Raw genomic sequence first — 20,723 nt, 5'->3', positions numbered from 1 at the left:
CGCAACAATTTGCACTTTTAATAACACAATTAGTGCAAATATTATTTGCTAAATAAAAATAACACAATTAGTGCAAATATTATTTGCCAAATAAAAATAACACAATTCGTGTAAATAAAGTCCAAATAAAAACTGTTATGATTTTGTTCCTTAGAAGCGCTGGTTGAGTTTGAATAAAATGAAATATGTATTATATACGTTTGAAGCCAAAACAATGCATTATTACAAAATAGACATTTATTTTGTTTGAAATTTATATTGAAATTCATAAATATATTTCGAAGGAAACCTTCATCTTCAGTGTGACTTTTTTTTTTTTTTTTCACCATGTTGTTGGAGTAGAGAATAAGCAAGTAGAATCCCGTTTGTTGTTTCTACGGTAGTTTTTTAAATCTCGGAACGGTGCGTATGGTCACACGGAATTCAGGTTAAGATTTTGTTCCTTAGAAGCACTGGTTGAGTTTGAATAAAATGAAATATGTATTATATACGTTTGAAGCCAAAACAACATATTATTACAAAATAGACATTTATTTTGTTTAAAATTTATATTGAAATTCATAAATATATTTCGAAGGAAACCTTCATCTTCAGTATGTCTGTTATAATCTTGTAACAAACGATGAATTTTTTTCTTATTTTAAATGTTACATAATTTCCTGTTTGATAGCACAGCATGGTTATGATTGTGACCCCGGGTCGTTTTCAATCGATCCCCCCCCCCTCGACTGTTTACATAAATTACCGGAAGATGCCGACTAAACGTCAGTTTTAGCATGGGTCACATTAAAATGTTCTAAATAGAACCTTTCATTTAAATGGAGAGCGACTGGGATATCCTTTCATTTTGTAATTCTGTGGTAAGTAATAATTAAAATAAAGTCATTATTAATTATACGTTGGCACAATACGAGCGTATTACTTCATTAGGATCGAACTCAGATGTAACAATATCGTCTGCTAAACTTCAACTAGCTTGTCAGCAGCAACCCACAACATGACGACCCAATAATTGTTTTTACTAAATTAGTTTTAGCATTGTACTGCAAATATTAGGAATCCACTAAACAAAACATATTTCTAAAAAATAAACATTGGGATTAGTTTGATAAAAACAAAATCATTTTAAAAAAAGGTTACGAAACAATTCTTGTTTAAAAATACTTTTCAAATTGAAATTTAGAGTTACGCAATATTAGTTAACTAATTTAGTTTCGAATTTTTCTATTAATTTCATTTTGTTTGTTGTTTTTTTAACAGACGGAAATAAAACAAAAATATGTGCATTTTTCTACTTTTAAATGTTTTCTTTTATTTGTTTAAAAGAGTTTAATGAATAAGAATATGAAAGTTAAATGAAATCCGAAAATGCAAGTTTCTGTTTATCAACTCCCAGATGCAATAATGGCTTCTGGTCGACCCACACCTTGGAATCCTGTTAATCAACATAATTCGTCGCTACAAAATAATTTTTACAGGTAAGACAATCAGTTTGAAATTTAACATTGTAGAAAAATTTTGGGCGAAATCGACTTTTAACATTCCCTACAAAATTATTGTAAATTTTTAACGTTCCTGGTCAAATTGTATTCCCAAAAATGTCACCGTCGGACAACGAAGAACCACTGACTGAGCTGAGAGATACTGTCTAGGTTTTAGATATGGTTTATATGTTATATATATATATATATGTGTGTGTGTGTGTGTATTGGCGGGTTTACATGCAGTTATAATCTAGCCACAATCGTGGTATCAGGGATGAATTGTTAAATTAAAACCTACACAATTCCGGGTTGTAATTTTAAAACAAAAATAAACGAAAACAGTGCGTGCGCAGTCGAAACGATACCGTCAAAAGTCAATTTGGCAGTAGAGTTTAATCAAGACATTAAAAAATGAAAATATCGAAAAAAAAAGGTAATATTGTACGTGTCCGTTTTGAATTGAAGATCTCCGAAAAAAAAAAAAAAAAAAAAAAGACTTTACACTAAATGCTTTAAAATAACTCGTTCAGATAGGTAGAAGAGTAATCTTGCCTTTGGTAATATTTATTTGTTATTTTATTTATTTATTTATTACTATTTTTCGTTTGTTGACCATGTCTTCTAAAAGTTCGCTTAATTTGATCGAGTAGTTCCCCCCCCCCCACTTTTTTTACAGCGAAAAACACGTTTTTATGATAGCACGTTGAAGGTAGGCATCTTTTAATTTTTAAAGTTTTGTTTGGATTTTTAGAAACTCCACGGAGAGATAAATCAATTTAATGCGCCGACACTCCCTCCCCATCTTTAGTATTAGCTTTTCTTCATAAAAATCGAATTTTTTGCTCGGTATCATAAATTGTTTTTTTCGCTGTAAAAAAACAAAAACAAAACAAAAAACAAAGGCAAATTGTTACCTTACGCTGCAACAGAACACTGATCACTATTTTTTTTTATGGGTATTCGAGGTCGCTGACAACGAATCTGACAATCAAACCCACACAAATTTACCATTTGCATGGTATGAACCCCTAGACCGTGGGACTATTTTTTGCCATTTCACCGCCTTCGGTAGTGTTTTTCTTACATGGTGCGTGGTGTGGTGCGTGCGTGCGAACGGACGTAGTGAAATGTCTTATCACATCGCCTAGGAATCTTTCAAAATAATAATAATAATAATAATAATAAATAAATAAAAAAGTAGTTAATTTTTTTTTTTTTTTCGTCCTACGTAGTTTTGTGAATGCTTTATTTTTTTTTTTAAGTGATCAAAAAAGTTTTCACAAACGGTTTGCAAAAATATAAGCACCAAACACATTTTTATGTTTTCGTCTTTTTTTTTTTGGGGGGGGGGTATTCCATTAACAGGTGCTTCTGCAGTTTAATTAACCGTTTTTGCATAAGTAACGCGAACGCGCCTACATTGGCCCTCTCGCACTTTAAGGAAACTAAAATATGAAGAAAAAATGGAGCAGAAGTCGTATGACACCGGTTGAAAGAATGCCATTTGATTGGATAGCGAAATATTAGGTACGGGCAAAAATAGGGGGACCTAGTTTTGAAAACCGATTTATCATAATTTTTTGTAGGTTTACAACAACTTTTTGATTGTATTTGAAAGATTTAATCTTTCAAATACAATCAAAAAGTTGTAAACTTAATTTCCAAAAAGTTGTAAACTTAATTTCCAAAAAGTTGTAAACTTAATTTTCAAAAAGTTGTAAACTTAATTTCCAAAAGGAAAAAAGGTGTTTGTCTATAATTGGGCCGAAAAAAAAAAAATTTTACAAGAAAAATCTGAAAAAAAAAAATCTTTAATGTACGTACTTGTCACTGCATGAAGATCAAGTAGTTTTTTTTTTATGTAAGAAAATCAAATATTATCACACGTTTTAGCGAAGAATTGCTTCAATGCTTCACGCCATCTTGTTTGAGACTGATACACTATTTTTTTCAGAGAACTTCATTCCATAACCGATACATGCAATTTAAAAATTTTTCAATATTTTCATTTTTTAATGCCTTGATTAAACTGTACAAGTACCATCAATTTCGCCCAGTCTTGATAATTGCTCAAAAATCGAAAATTAAAAAAAAAAAAAAAAAACAATTGGTAGAAACTTACCCAACTAGGAGGATCTCTTCCCAGCCATTTTTATTTTCTTGTTTGAACTTAAAGACTCGGCACTAGTAAATAAATGCTTTAAAATAACTCATCCAGATAGGTAGAAGAGTAACTTATTTTGCCTTTGGTAATATTTATTGTTTTTTTTTTCTTTTTTTTTTTTTTTTCTACAATTTTTCATTTTGTTGGTTATGTCTTCTAAAATCCGTAAACTCGATTAATTTTATATCACACAAATTGTATAGAAAAGAAGGCAGAATCCTATTTCAGTCACGTAAATTATTTAAAATATGATTCCCAAAACAACTTATTTTGGTAAATTTTTATGACATGCCCCAGCGTATTATAAACACTCTCCAACAACCTCAGCATATTATAAACATGCTCCAACATCCCCATGTTAAGAATGGCTTTCGAGGGCGTTTATTCGGAAAGCCGTTCTTAACATGGAGAGGTTGGAGGTGTTTATACTACGCTGGGGCAGGTCATAAAAAAATTCCTTTATTTTTAATTAAAAATGTTTTAGTAGAAAAAATAACGGCATTCCAACATATTCCTCGATATTCGTTTTCTGTACTCCCGAAAATCCCTAGAAAATTAGTATTTTAAGGTAGGTTTTGTTCTACTAGGCCATGATTACCCATTTTACGTTACTGCTCTCCAACAAAAACGGTGGCCATAAAGTGGGTGCTCATTTTACATTAAATTAATATAAAAAAGTGATCTCCCACTTTTTGAAACTATAATTTCTTCATATCTGGGAAACTACTTGTTCCCTGGATTTTTAAACATTATTTTCGTTTTCAGCACACCCGAAAACTCGCAATAGTAGTCATTTTAAAGGATTTTTTGAGGGTGGAAAGATGCTGCACCTTTATCAAAATGTCTCCAGGAATATGTCACAATGACAAAATAACATTAAAAACAGTAAGCTATAGCCTGAGTTTCATCATGCAGGTGACGCACTGAAATAAAAGTTTGGTCGAAAAATATAGTCGCCATCTTTGTAAACGAGTTTATAATTTTCTAGTTTAAGTTCACAACTTTTTCTTTGTATTTTTAAAAGAGTAAATAGAAAAGTGCAAAGAAAACAGTAATTTTTTACCTGGTTTCCACCTTAACATTTTCCTTTAAAATACAACTTTTATGTTTTTGGGTATGCTGAAAACGAATATTGCATTTAAATTTTCTGCAAAGTTTTCCAGATATTAAGCAATATCATTTCTTATGTTATTGTTGGTGGCTATCTTGATATATGCTCATGCGTAAATGCAACCCCAAGTGCGCTTAGTTTCGACACACGTGCATATAACCAAAACTGCAACTGACAAATCTAGTTTCATTTTATTCTATTTATTCATTTTCAGCATATCCAAAAACCTAAGTCTGTTTGAATTTATCCTTTTCCATACAGAACAAGGTTGGATTATAGTCTTTATAGACTGTCTTCCTGTTAATCTAAACTTGGTCAAGATTGAGTTTGTGCCTAAAATGGCAACAACTCAGGTGCGCTTCTTTAATAATTTCATCAGGTGATGACGCTTTTCCAACAGGACTGGGTGTTTCACTTGATAAGGATGGATGTCCAAACCCTGAATATGGTCCGAAGATCGAATCAAACCTTCATCATCCAAGAATAAACCAAGATGTTTTATTTAAATATTGGAGCTCCTCCGAGAACTCTTTTCTTTGCATATTTGCCAATAGTAACAATGTAGCCTTCTTAGAGGTGTCTGTTTGTCAGCGCTTCAATTTGTCAATGAATTCCAAAACTTTCTTTAAAGCATTAATCAATGATGAAAACAAGGTTTCTGTCAGTCAAAATATCATTTGTATACAAGCATGAGATAATTCTCTTATTAGTGTCGTTAAGACATGGAAGTGAAATAGTCAGCCATTCAATACTGGCCTGCCTTACCTAATCAGGGTGGTAGACTTATAAATCATGATTGAGACTGGCAGAATTTAGAAAAATAAATACCTTGAGCAAGCGAATTTGCAGAATTCTTCGACGTAGGAACGTATTTGCAAAGGATTTGAGTATTAAATTAATTCTTCAATTCCTCCACCATTTTTTGTAATGTCCTTAATACGGTTTTTAATAAATGTATTGCCCTTAGATGATTTCCTGTTAAGGACCCAAGATAAAATAACCAGAGCATCAGTAACAAGATACAGTAACTTAATGACAACTGAAGTCATTGGTCTCAAAATATTGGTAGGGAACTTCACCTTAACCAACCTTGCTCAATCAACTTAACTCCTCAACCTTTAATCAGCATGAAGTTCTCTGGAACTTTCTGATCCCAAGACAACTCTTGCTGTGTATGATCTAAAGATATTTAGTTCTTCACTATTTATTTCAATCATTATTGAATAGTATGTATTAACATGAAATCTACACTTCTACAAACAATTATCAGCATAATAAACAATCTGAAACAATATCTAATCATAAGCAATCTGTCGTTTATCATTGTTTCTTTGTTTTTATTGTTTTTTATCATTGTTTTTTTGTTATTGTTGTTTATCATCATTGTTTTCTTTATTGTTGTTTATCGTTGTTTTGTTGTGTATCGTTGTTTTATTTTATGTCTGTAATTTTGTTCATATGGCTATATGAGACTGAATATTTTCAGTCTGTTACATGATCGTTAGCAAGATTTTGTTCAGAATTAAGTTTCTTCCCTAATTAATAAATAACACCTTACTGGTAGAATTCATTCCAAGTAGTTCTAGGTATTACCTAAAAGGACATCCAGTGGTAAGGCCACATTTGGGGTCTGTGGGAAATGTAGAGTTGCCCCTTAGTTACCATTGCTTTCTGGTCCACTTTGGTTTGGAGTGGTATCTAGTTGCACCAGATGCCCTAACTGCCTGAAGATACTGGCTTCCTAAACAAAAATTCACCCAGCATTGATGTTATTGTTTTTTACTTTCTCTTTGCAAGATTCAATCATGTTCTGCAAAGCCAAAAATAATAATTTTCTTTACAAAACAACCAAACTAAGTATCATGAATAAATATTTGAAGATATTTTTTCTGTTTTTTTATAGTATGTCGTTTTTTTTTTTGTTTTTTTTTTCTAATTTAAAAAAAAATCTTTTTTCCAAAATTACAGGATTCATCATTAAATAACTGAAAAATATACTGTAAAACAAACAAAAATCAAACCTAACTACTAAATAATGCCTTACAGTTACTAACAAACAAACAAAACTACCTATTAATGTTAGGATTAATTGGAAAAATCCAAACTTTTTTATGTATCGGTATCAGAAAAGAAATTTAGCCTAATTTCCAATTCCAATTCTTTAATGTTTCTTTTGTTATTTCAACTTAATTTTCCATTATAAAATGATAAATATTTATTGATTTTTAAATTACCAGTAAAAACAAAAATGTATCGACCATAACAATGAATTTTGATAAAAAATGGTATCTGAAAAAAATGGTACAAGAGCATAAATAGCGGGAAAATGACACGAGTAAAAAATGTAGATGAAAATCTCAATGAGTTTATTAAAACCTTGAATATAATACATAAAGAGGAAACACTAAAATGTTTTTGAAATTAAAAACAAAATTATATTTACATTTAAGAGATGAGGATCCTCAGCTAAATCACAAGCACCTACTCCATCCAAAAAGTGAGATTCTATTTTTTCTTAGAGTATGTTGTTTATTTTTTATTTATTTTTTTTTTTTATAGTATTTCGTTTATTTTTTTTTTACAGTATGTCGTTTATTTATTTTATTTATTTTTTTTAATAGTATGTCGGTTTTTTTATTTAAAATTTTTTTTTATATATTTTTTATTTTTTTATAGTATGTCGTTTTTTTGTTTGTTTTTTTTAATTTAAAATTTTTTTTTTTACAGTATGTCGTTTATTTTTTTTAAATTTAAAAATTAAAAAAAATTTTTTTTTATTTTTTTATAGTATGTGGTTTTTTATTTTTATTTTTTTATAGTATGTCGTTTATTTTTTATTTTTTTAAAAATGTTTTTATATTTTTTATTTTTTCTTATAGTATGTCGTTTTTTTTATAGTATGTCATTTATTTGTTTTTATTTTTTAATTTTCTATATTTTCTATTTTTTTAAATTTTTTCTTATAGTATGTCGTTTTTTTATAGTATATCATTTATTTTTTTAATTTTAATATTTTTATATTCTTTCTTATAGTATCTCGTTTTTTATTTTTTTATATTTTATTTTTTTATTTTTATAGTATGTCGTTTATTTTTTTATTTTTATTATAGTATGTCGTTTATTTATTTTTTTAATTTTTATTTTTTATTTTTTATAGTATGTCGTTTTTTTATTTTTTTTATATTTTTTCTTATAGTATGTCGTTTATTTTTTAAATTTTTTTCTATTTTTTTTCCTATTTTTATGTCGTTTATTTTTTAATTTTCTATTTTTCTTATAGTATGTCGTTTTTTTTTATTTTTTTCTATTTTTTCTTATAGTATGTCGTTTTTTTATTTTTTCTATTTTGTTTCTATTTTTATTTTTTCTATTTTCTATTTTTTTATAGTATGTCGTTTATTTTTTATTTTTTCAATATTTTTTTTATTTTTTCTATTTTTTCTTATAGTATGTCGTTTTTTTTATAGTATGTCGTTTATTTTAATTTTTTCTATTTTTTCTTATAGTATGTCGTTTTTTTTATAGTATGTTTTTTATTTTTTTTCTATTTTTTTTATAGTATGTTGTTTATTTATTTTTATTTTTTGTTCTGTTTCAGTTCATCGAATATTCCAGGTGGATTTACTTCCCACTTAAGTGGTGGAGGAGGAGGCCGAATGATGGGTAGTTCTGGTCCACCTCCTTTACCTCCGCGACCAAATGCTTCACAGACAAACCGGATGCCGTTGTATGGCACTAGTTCGACTTATACTCCCTATGGACTGTACGGAACTAGTTACAATCCTTATATGCCGTATCATTCTGGCATGAATTATGCTTATAACAGGTTTGTTTGAGGTTTTTTTTTCTTTTTTCATAATGAGTTTACTTATTTCTATCTTTTAGAAAGTTAGGTATGTATTGGATTTACTCTCAACCTAATTAACCAATCATTATGAATTTTTGAACATGGCTGTTAAGCATAAGGGTTAGTAATGTTGTTATACTTAGTTTAATGAAAATGAGGTATAAAGGAAGTGGCAACTTTTTGAAAATTCAGATGATTTTTGTAGAGTTTAAACAATACGTATTAGACATGAATTAAAATCTATTTCCTAGATTTCAGTTTCTTTGGCGTAGTTTTAAGTACATAATATAGAAACAAAATTAGATTTGCATTGAAATTGATGCATATTCTTTAGACACAAATTAAATAAGATTTTCTGACTTTCTTCTGTATCATTAAATTTGAAACATTTTCTAGAATCAAAATCAAGTAATGGATGTTGATCAAAATTAGAATAAGGATTCTAGACGCAAGGTTTAGTATCATATGTTGTTTTTAATTTTTAAAGGAGACATAAAAGTAGAATTAATTTTGCCCATCCTAGAACGAGTATTCTTCTATGTATAAAGAGAATCTAATTTAAATAAGTAGATGAATGGAAGGATGCAAGGAATTACATTGTTTTCTGATTGTTTATTTTTATGGCTATAGAAATCATGGAATTGAACAAAACATGAAACCAAATATCAAATATATGTATTTGATATGTATCCTTAAGAATATTAATGAGAGTGATGCAATAGTCTCAACCTGGGACAGATATTCTTTAAAGTTTTTATATACAATACAACCTGACAATCTTAATTTGCCACTCTTAGCAAAATCAAATGATAGCAAGACATTCACCCTCCATATGTATAGTGTTAGGCATAATTTCCATAGATCAAGCTTCTTTGCAAGAACTTGTTGCCTTTCAAACACATTATCATGGAAATGTTTCTCTGCTGTTTATAACATGGTTGTCTTCAAATCGAATATCAACAAATTCTTGTCATAAACCACTCCATAAGCAATCAAACGCAGTTCATATAATTAAATAGTACTCCCATCTAATTTGTACTCCCATCTAAACATGTACTCCCATCTAAACATGTTCAATGTTTCATGTTTAGTGAGGTGCATATTTGTAATTCCTGCAGATGAAAGGCTGTTGATGGGAAAATATCTAGCTCTGGATTTGACCATCTAAAATTTGATTCATCCACTTGAAAAAGTTATTGCCTCTTTAAACAGGAGTTCATGCTGAAAAATTAAACCACTTGAAACCCTATAAAAATTAATGTCACTTCCAGATAAGAGTCCCCCTGGTAAGTAAGTTTTTATGTCCAGTGATAAAGCAGCTTATCATTTTCAAGTAGGTTGGTGGTGTAGTGTGCTTCAAATGACACTAATGTCTATATATATATATATATTTCAGCATAACAGACAAAGGTGACCAGTTGTTTTTCTGTTAGTTTCAAAGACAGATTCATCTTTGGTTTTTAAGCTGATGGACTGTTTGTGTTCAATTGGAAAATGTTTATCTTGATTTGCAAGTTCTTGTGAAGAATTCCCCCTATATTAAACAAAATAAATAAAATCTGTATGATGTATGTATCTGTAATTAAATGAAAATTTCATATTCCAAAAATCATATAAATGAATAAAGTAGTTTCGTTTTTGAATAAAAAAAAATCAAATTTTATGTGTAACAAAAGAATGGCCATCTTGCTTGCACTTTAAAAACAAGAACAAGGTTAATTGAAAATAATTCAAACTTGCAAGATTTGATGTCATAATGCCTACTAATTTCCATTAATTACTTAAAAATTATTTTTTTCTGTAAAAATAAAACTACTTGATCATTTATTATAATTTTTGGAATATATTTTCGTTTCGTCATGGGTATGTACATCATACAGATTTTTCTTTTTGTTTTTTAATATAAGGGGAATTCTAAACTAGAACCGAAAAATCAAATGCCATTGTAACTTTTCAAAATAAATTGTTGTTACTTATTTTAAACTTGAGTTGTGATCTTGTTTGGAAAGGAAAGCTTTTTTTTTATTTTTTTATACATTAATGATGGCGACCGTATGATTGACACTATGGCCAGGGTGGAGATTAAGTATCAAACTGCAATGAACACAACAAACTGATGACCATGACCCGTGCAGTGTTCATTTTTCTGCTGACAATCATTTTGTTTCATTAACACTTATCCTTGAGTAGCTCTTGGCTTTGATAAGTATTTAAAAAAATCAGCACTACTTATACTGACAGATGTAACAAACGGGTTCAGAATGATACGGTATCTGACACCATCACGTTTTCAAAATATAAACAAAACACATATTTTTAAATTGATTTGATCTTAGAATAAAAATTTTCTTGTTAAAAATCCAAAACAATTTATATTTATTTTTTGCAAAAAATGTAACTTTTATAACTTGAAAAAACACTTTTTATTCCTTTGCCCATTTTAAAGTTTATATAAAAAAGGAATTTAAATTACTATTATTCTCACAAAATTTTGGTCAATGTAACCTCCAACCTTCTTCAGGTGTGTCTCATTGACCCTGGAATCTGTATGAAATTATGAACCCTTTAATTCACAGGGATAGATTGGTCTCGTTACATCAGCCATGAAAGAGTAGAAGTCTTAAAAGTAATTCATAATCATATTTTTAGTATCACCTGGACTGAAAATTGAATCTTTAATCTTCAGAAGACTGCTCACTTAGCACTTTATTCGTTGAGTCATGGGTTCATATGGAAAATTTTAGTATGCACTTTAGAAACCTTAAACCTATTCTTATTTGAAATATGTAGTGTTACTACTTATTTGTGTGTGTGTGTGTGTGTGTATATATATATATATATATAGGGTGTCCACAAAGTCTGACTACATTATGTTGCCAGACTTTGTGGGCACCATGTAGATTATGTAGCCAGACTTTATGGGCACCCTGTATCTATATATATATATATATATATATATATATATATATATATATATATTACTATGATAATTTTTTAAATACCTATGGACATTAATGTTTCATCCGTTCAGGAATCTATCAATGCAGGGAGTTATGATTACAGCTGGTTGGGAGATTTGAACCTGGCCACAAAACCATCTGACTCTATTAGCAAGGAACAAGTCTGGCTACATATTCTACACGGTGCCCACAAAGTCTTGCTACGTAATGTAGTCAGACTTTGTGGACACCCTGTGTGTGTATATATATATATATATATATATATATATATATATATTCCTTTAAATTTGAATCTTTTGTGTATTGATATTCATATTAAAACCCCTTTTTTTCTATTTATTTAAAAAAACAACTTTATTATATATGGGGTGTGGAATTGCATTTATCTGCAAAAGATCTAGCTAATTTGCATATTCTTTTAAACATTCATTTTAATTAATTTCCCCATTAGTTTTTTTTTTTTTGTTTTCTTATGGGATGATCATCTTTAGTTAATGTGTAATTATATTCATGCAGATAATATACATAATTTATACTTGCGTAATATTTGTGTAAAAAGGTAAACACAAACCTCTTTCTATAAATATTTATGTATTTGTTTAAAAAATTTCTCTGTTAGTTTTTGGTCTACAAACATGGAACTTAATATATAGGGTATTCGGACCGATGCAAAACTTTATATTTGGGTTTTAACCAGGGAAAATTGGTGCAAAAGTGAAAATTTAAAAAAAAATAGAATTTGCCTGGTGAAGGTAAAACGACAGCATTACAAATATGCATGCGTAACGTAATAGCTATCTGTTCATGTTTTAATTTTTAGCCTTGCAGCAAACATTTTCATAGCTCAGGCATTGACATCAAAGGAAAAAGTAAATCGTAAGCTAAATGTTTTGGTTTTGATTCTTGATGGTGATGCACAAGTCATTTTTTTTTTTTTTAACTTTTTAAATCATTACTAGATATTGGGTCTAATAAAATAATAATAAATACACAATCTGAATTAATCAAAATTAATCAAAATATCATATTTAAGCATATTTTACGAATGGGCAATGCCGAGCAGTCTGCTAGTATATATATATATATATATATATATATATATATATATATATAACGGTAAAATAACACCAGTTTTTTTCTACTCTGCATTGTTTCCAGTTTTCTTGGACTTAAGCAATGCCAATTCAGTAGAAGTGTGGTTTGTGGTTGTGCAACCTTTACTTACTTCCACCCTTACAGGGAGTATCTGTTTTCGCTTGAGACTGAAAGAAAGCCTCATTTTATACACAGATCCAGTTTGTTATTTTTTGTTTTTTTTTACTAATTAGTCACTACTTATGAAGGCCAAAAACTGGATAGATTATCAATTGAATGATAATGAAGAATATGAGAGGATTGAAAAATGGGCAATAGAATTAACTAAGTTTAATTATGGGGATGATTTATGACAAGTATTTGTTGATATTAATTTGAAGGTGGCCATGTTGTAGTCTATAAGGAAAATGCTCTGTTAACGTGTTCCATAGGAAACTCTTATTAATCAAAATTCCTTCCAGAATTCTCATAAAACTACAACTAATTGTATTATAGTTGCTTTAATCTATAAAATCATTTGATGCAAATAACTTTTAAAACTTTAAATCTTAATACATAAGAATTTGCTACTCCCTTTTATTTTAATAAATGGAGGGAAAAAAGTATGTACTGTAAATGTTTTCTTATCCAGATTAAGTATTTTCAGAAAGAAATTGACACAAAATAAACTATCCTACTAATAACCTAATTTAAGAAAGAAATGAAAAAACAGAATAGCTTGACTCAAGTATTGATATGTCAATCAGATTGTTGTTTGGGTCTGACTTTGAAAAATCCACAAGATAACTATATACTATACATTTTTCCTTGATTAATATTATTCACATTTATTATTGAAATATTTAAAAAAAAATTAGATATTTATGATTTTAATGATTTTAGAAATTTGTCTTCCTTTATGAATTTAAATTTCTAGCCATGAAACTGTAATAAGGTGCTCAAATAAGTAAACTGTTTATTGTTATAAAGCTCTGTCTGAAAGGAAACTGAGCCCTTTATATGTAGAGATATGTCTTAATTCAATTCAATTTCAGAATTGATTCCTGAACAATGGTTTCATATTGTTTAGTTTAAAACCAACCAATTTCTCTTCCAGTTATGGTTCTTCATCTTCGAATGGCATGAATTACAACAGTCTTTATCAACAAGTTGAAAACAGTTCACGAAGCGCCTTTCAATCCATAGAAAGTATTGTGCAAGCCTTTACTTCTGTGAGCATGATGTTGGACTCCACATTCCAAGCCTTGTATAGCTCATTTCGAGCAGTTATTGGAGTGGCAGATAATCTTTCGAGGCTTAAATCTCAGATCTGTCACATGGTGTCTGCTCTAGCTGTCATCCGAACATTGAGATATTTGGTGCGCAAAGTGCTGGAGATTTTAAGGTTGAGTCCACCTGGGCAGGCGGATATGGCTTGGAAAGAGGCTGTAGGTAATGTTGTTTCACAGGAAGTTCTCTCCAAGAATAATAGTCATTTTAGTTCCTGGCCAATTATCATGTTCTTTGGTATAATCATCGGAGCACCCTGGTTGATTTGGAAACTTATCTCACCAAGTAAGTAAAATGAAGAACCAAACAATGACTTAAAAAAATACACAAAACGAAGATAAAGAAAAATTAAGTCTGTATAATAATTTCTTAAGTAGAAATTGGAATATATTTCCAATAATATTTTTAATGGTCATTGCTATAATCCCAACCTTTAGGTAGAGCTCTGTTGTTAATTATATCACCTGCTTCTATTTAGCGCAATGCAAAACTTTCTGTAAATAAACAAATAGTGGTGGTCAATCTTTATATAAAAACATTGAGGTATCATTTATTAATGAACTTCATTCTGTAGTCAGGTGGTTAGAACTGCCGACTATCAACTAGATAGTTGTAGTTCTAAGGCCAAATCTTCTTTTGAAGCCAAATTTTAAATTGTTCCTCCTTTTATACAAAGTTTTTCATTTGAACAAATCGTAAAGAAAATACAAGATTGGTAGTATAGAAAAAAGGGGGCTGAGGGGCAAAGAGATTGGGTACTTGAAATTTGGGAGTTTTTTTTTTTTACTAAATCGCATTTTTCATCCTCTTTCATTTTTTAATACAGAGATTTTTTATCTCTCTCCATGGTCTAGAATTTGAAGTAGTCAGCACCCATTTTAGCCATTAACTGGAACTTCCATCCAGAGGATGAAAAATGCTATTTAGTTTGGTACTTTCATTTTGTACTTTCTTTTTCTTATAATTTATTCAAATGAGAAGCTTTGTGTAAAAGAAAAACTATTTAAAATTTGGTTTCATTAGAAAATCTAGCCTGAAGACAATGCTTCTGTTAAGGAGTTGTAACAGAAACATATACACTATATAGCTAATAATGTTTGTATAAGTAAATATATATATTTCATTTCAAACAAGGCATATTGCCACCGAAGCATAAGGAGCTACTATGGTAGAGACCAGATTTAGCAATCTGGGTGGGCAGCAAGATATTTGTTCATTTAATAGGCCCTGTACTCTCCAAGTTCTGGTCTTCTTTTTTCATTTCTGTGCGTGTTTTGCAAGTACTTAAATGGAAAGTGCTCTAATGCACCTGCTATTCTAGCATTGCTCGACATAAATACACTTAACCAACCTAATAATCAACTAAATCCTACCGCTTCTACTGTAGGGCTTTTTACTCTAATAGCTTCTTTCCTTGAACTGCTAGATTTTCAAATTCACCCATTTCCTTGACTGTACCAACATACAGAAATTTAAAAGTAATATGAACAAACCTCTCCCTTAAATCGGGTACCTAATTCTCAGTAGCCTCTGCCATCTCAGACAATGTGTCTTGCTTGGGATGAATTATTTAAAAAAAAAATTGAATTGATGGCTTTACTCTGATGAAAGAACGCTAGTCTGTTGCTTATTATAAAGCAAGGCTTGTATGCATCCTTCATGTCCCTGTTTACTTAGTGCTAACTCTAATTTCAACTCTTTTAAAACCTTAAATTTTGCTTAGTAACCTTTCTAGTTAAAAGTTTTCCAGGATGGAATTCAATGTTTGTTTAATTTTTAATTCTTATATTTCATTTTTAGATGTGCCCAAATGGTTATCAGGTGAAGACGAGCATTATGTTTCTGTAGGTCTTTATAATTTCCAGGCAGAAAATCCAGATGAACTTTCATTTTCTGCTGGACAGAAAATTATCATCGCTCCAAAAGGTAATTATCACTTGTTTGACAAACCACTCTGAATAGGATTCAACCAGTTCAGTGTATGAATAAAATATAAAGAAAAATCTCCTTAAGGAAACAATTAACTCAACTTTAATAAAGTAAGCTATTTTTTTTTCTGAAATCTTATATTTTATTTTATGACAGCCTTTGAAATCAAATATTCTATGTTTCTTTTTTGTCATAAACTATCAGCATTTTTGTTGACACGTTTAACGTTTATTTCTTGTGAATATATATATATATATGCATGTATGTATATATAATGATTTATACTTGGTGAAAAAGACAAACATGCCTTTATTTCTTGTTTAATCTCTCACCTTTTGAAAGACGAGAAAAATAGAAATAATGGTCAGATTAAATGTACAAAACTAGTTTTTTTAGTAGAAGCCATCTAATTTAGTGTGCAAAAATGGATAAATATAATGAAACTCACTACAATTTCAATCTGCGTGGTGAACTTTCATTTTTTTTATATATTTTGATAAAATTTGGATTTAAACAAGATTTAATCTTTAATGTAAAATTCGTTTTGTATCCTTAATAATTTTGTTCCACGTTACTTCGAATTAGGTTCCTATTTTCGGTAATAGGCGATTTATTTTTTTACTGTTGGTATTTTGCAAGTTAATGCACATAATGTTGTATACTTCTATGCATATAAAGATCTTACAGAAAAAGGGCCACGTGTCAATATTGGGCGTATAGGTTTGTTTTTTTTATTTTTCGCAAAAAAAATCTTTAGTATTTTGCCCTTATCAAATTGTTTTCACCTGCTTTTATATGGTACAAGTCTTTCAAAAATTTTTTTTATTGTTTTACTATTAAAAGGTAAATGTAACTTGATCGCTACTGTGTTATGAATTGTATTAAGAGGATTCAATGTGTTAACTGTTGAAATGAATCTTATGTGGACAGTAAAATATACACTTCCATGTCATTTTTTAGAACTAATCAGATTTTGCTTAATTTTTACACTGGTTTGATCTAATAATTATTGCTTCCATTTGCTGCATTTATTATGAATGTTTGTTAATTCATTCTCTGCATAACCTATTTTAACCTTATGAAAGAGGGCTGATACATAATGTTTGAAAATGTCCCTAATTATGAAAATTAAAAATGACATCTTTAATAGGAAGTAAGAATATTTATTTACAAGATTAAAATGTTTTTAATAACAAGTAATTGGTTTTGTCAATATTTTCTTAGTTTTATCAATTATGTTTTAAGAACATTTTTTTTTTTTCTGGAGGAAAAATGGGATTTTGCTGAATGTTTAGTTTGATTTAATAATTGTTGCTTCCATTATGATTAATTTTCATTTATCACAAGATGACATAAGGAATTGTAAGGATTTTTAAATTATTTGAATCCTGCAATTTTAGTTATATACTGTTAAAATTGGCTTTTAAATCACAAGACAATATTTTTTCTAATTTCCAACCATCTTTGAACCATCATGATCTAGTGATTAATCATGCTACCAAAATAAATTTAAGATTACTTTAAAAAAAAAAAAATTTAAGATTACTTTAAAAAAAAATAAATTTAAGATTACTTTAAAAAAAAAAAAATTTAAGATTACTTTAAAAAAAAATAAATTTAAGATTACTTTAAAAAAAAATAAATTTAAGATTACTTTAAAAAAAAATAAATTTAAGATTACTTTAAAAAAAAATAAATTTAAGATTACTTTAAAAAAAAATAAATTTAAGATTACTTTAAAAAAAAATAAATTTAAGATTACTTTAAAAAAAAATAAATTTAAGATTACTTTAAAAAAAAATAAATTTAAGATTACTTTAAAAAAAAATAAATTTAAGATTACTTTAAAAAAAAATAAATTTAAGATTACTTTAAAAAAAAATAAATTTAAGATTACTTTAAAAAAAAAAAAATTTAAGATTACTTTAAAAAAAAAAAATTTAAGATTACTTTAAAAAAAAATAAATTTAAGATTACTTTAAAAAAAAATAAATTTAAGATTACTTTAAAAAAAAATAAATTTAAGATTACTTTAAAAAAAAATAAATTTAAGATTACTTTAAAAAAAAATAAATTTAAGATTACTTTAAAAAAAAATAAATTTAAGATTACTTTAAAAAAAAATAAATTTAAGATTACTTTAAAAAAAAAATAAATTTAAGATTACTTTAAAAAAAAATAAATTTAAGATTACTTTAAAAAAAAAATAAATTTAAGATTACTTTAAAAAAAAAAAAATTTAAGATTACTTTAAAAAAAAAAAATTTAAGATTACTTTAAAAAAAAATAAATTTAAGATTACTTTAAAAAAAAATAAATTTAAGATTACTTTAAAAAAAAATAAATTTAAGATTACTTTAAAAAAAAATAAATTTAAGATTACTTTAAAAAAAAATAAATTTAAGATTACTTTAAAAAAAAATAAATTTAAGATTACTTTAAAAAAAAAATAAATTTAAGATTACTTTAAAAAAAAAAAAATTTAAGATTACTTTAAAAAAAAAAATTTAAGATTACTTTAAAAAAAAATAAATTTAAGATTACTTTAAAAAAAAATAAATTTAAGATTACTTTAAAAAAAAATAAATTTAAGATTACTTTAAAAAAAAATAAATTTAAGATTACTTTAAAAAAAAATAAATTTAAGATTACTTTAAAAAAAAATAAATTTAAGATTACTTTAAAAAAAAAATAAATTTAAGATTACTTTAAAAAAAAAAAAATTTAAGATTACTTTAAAAAAAAAAAATTTAAGATTACTTTAAAAAAAAATAAATTTAAGATTACTTTAAAAAAAAATAAATTTAAGATTACTTTAAAAAAAAATAAATTTAAGATTACTTTAAAAAAAAAAAAATTTAAGATTACTTTAAAAAAAAAAATGTCCAAATGAAGTTTTTAATGAAAAGATTTTGCTTTGGAATATTTAGCCTGAAGTTTATGGAAAATTTTTTGCTTATGAATTTTTTTCTTTTAAGAATTACAAACATCAAACTTTCCTACTAATAGCCCAAATTATTCAGCATCAGGTAGAATTTCCATGAACAGAGTTTCTTTCCATGAACTTTTTATCTATGGGACTGCTTCCCTGCAAACTATTACATCGTTATCTTCAACTCTAATGTTAACAAATACTTGATAAACTGTCATCATAATATTCTTCATCATTCAACTGTTAAGCTATCCATTTCATTAATCTTCATCCTCAGGTGGTTTTTAGTCTTGATAAATGTTGACTCGAAATCTTTCATATTTATAGAAATTATTATTTTCTATCTACAGTGGATAATTGTGTTTGCATAGATAACACAAGTATTATGTGAACCTGTTTTATGATTGTGAGTGCAGTGATGGGAACATGTAAGAGATACGTCCTAGGATGGAGTAGTGCTGTGTGACCTCTACTGGAGGTATCACTTAGAGCACTCTTTCTTGTCTGGACAACGACTTTGTAATCTAGTAGGACATAATCTTTTCTGGTACTGACAGCCTCTTTCTCACAGAAAAGACATTGTTAGTCACTCTCTGCTCTATTGTTTCCATGGAAAGTGCTCAACTGAACCCTAATCTTTGGTTTGTCCTTGTAAGACCTTCATTTGTCTTGCTACTAAAACTGCAAAGAACTTTCCTTTATCCTCAGACCACTGGACTGCTTGTTTGCAAACTATCACATGGTGATCTTCAAATCCCATGTGAACAAGTACTTGCCGTTAACTGTATTCATAAGTAATAAAATTATGTTCATTCCATGCATCATTTGCAATCCTCTCTTCATTATGCAACTTGCAATTCATCTATCTCATTAACCCTTATACATGAGTGGCTTTTAGCCTTGATAAGTAAAAAAACAAATTTAATTTGCAGTCTAACATATAAACTTTTATAATGGCATTCAAGATAAGAACATTAGTTTGAATAATCCAAATCTCATCTAAAAAATTCTGAACTATAACAAACACATCACTAAAGTTTCACCAAGATATTTTGGTGTGAAATTCTGCTTCAACAAAAATAAGAATACAAACGTGATATTAATCTGTTTCATGCTTATCCACTAATATTAGTGTAACAGAGTATTGCAACTGTATGCAAATGCTGAGCCAAATGACATCAAGGAAAAAGAAAAAGACTATAAAAAAGAATGTGTGCACAGACAGAGGAGCATGTTCGAGATCATGTTATGTTCGATAGGACAAAGGTCAGAGAGAAGGAGCACGATCATGGTTTATTGGAGAAAGTACCCGGAAATAAATGTGGTTGTTACAAAAAGAAAAACCAAGGAGTTGAATTATTATTTGGCTTATGTTCCTTACGACACACTCTGCTACATGTTGGGTGTAAATGCGTACAATGTTACATTATATTTTGTTTGAAATTTTCATTATTAACTCTCTCACATCTAAAATATAAAATGTTGTTTCAAACTGAAGTGCGAAATGTGTGAATGCGTCTGACAATTAAAATAATTTTTTTCTTTTTAGATTTGCAGCCGCGTATAAAAGGCTGGTTTTTGGCTTCTGTTGATGGCAAAAAAGCTGGAATCGTTCCTGTGAACTATCTGAAAGAACCTGTCTATTGCAAAGGACGAAGAAATGTTGAAGTTCCAGGAGAAAGCCCTTGTAATAACAATGTAGACTCTGCTGTAAATACAGACACACAGTCAGAAACATTTCAGGCTGCTACACCGGACATGGACAATGTTTTCAATTCTTATTTCAAATTAAAATCTGACACGTGAATAAACATCACAAACTGATAAAATTGTTATAATGTTTTCATTTCATCTTTATTAACAGGATGTGTTTATGAATAGATATTCAAATGTTAATCAACCGAAGACAATAAGAAAACAAAAACAACAAAT

The 20,723-nt window shown here is 28.1% G+C and overlaps 2 protein-coding genes across 2 annotated transcripts in view; one reads left to right on the top strand and one right to left on the bottom strand.

Annotated features, from left to right (window-relative positions):
• Positions 1 to 2,513, bottom strand: part of LOC145267110 (uncharacterized) — a 42,476-nt gene extending 39,963 nt beyond the window's left edge. Inside the window, exon 1 of the mRNA XM_080123134.1 lies at positions 2,399 to 2,513. The gene's annotated coding sequence lies outside the window, so the exon portion shown is untranslated. The remainder of the gene's footprint in view (positions 1 to 2,398) is intronic.
• On the top strand, positions 1,237 to 20,620 carry LOC145267109 (peroxisomal membrane protein PEX13-like). The gene is made up of 5 exons (XM_080123130.1): positions 1,237 to 1,478; positions 8,358 to 8,585; positions 13,758 to 14,215; positions 15,731 to 15,856; positions 20,341 to 20,620. The coding sequence occupies exons 1-5, from the start codon at positions 1,369 to 1,371 to the stop codon at positions 20,595 to 20,597; spliced, it is 1,179 nt and encodes a 392-aa protein (XP_079979256.1). The 5' UTR covers positions 1,237 to 1,368; the 3' UTR covers positions 20,598 to 20,620.
• Positions 20,621 to 20,723: the final 103 nt, after the last annotated feature.

Source organism: Euprymna scolopes, chromosome 42 (genome assembly GCF_053919585.1).
Source record: "Euprymna scolopes isolate OS-2025 chromosome 42, ASM5391958v1, whole genome shotgun sequence".
NCBI classification, from domain to species: Eukaryota; Metazoa; Mollusca; class Cephalopoda; order Sepiida; family Sepiolidae; genus Euprymna; species Euprymna scolopes.
Note: the sequence above shows the minus strand (reverse complement) of the source record. Positions and strands in the feature narration are given on the sequence as shown.

Coding starts and splice junctions, on each gene's coding strand:
- LOC145267109 (XM_080123130.1), top strand. CDS start 1,369: ATGCAAGTTTCTGTTTATCAACTCCCAGATGCAATAATGGCTTCTGGT. Junction 1,479..8,357: donor CTACAAAATAATTTTTACAG/GTAAGACAATCA, acceptor GTTCTGTTTCAG/TTCATCGAATATTCCAGGTG. Junction 8,586..13,757: donor ATGAATTATGCTTATAACAG/GTTTGTTTGAGG, acceptor TTTCTCTTCCAG/TTATGGTTCTTCATCTTCGA.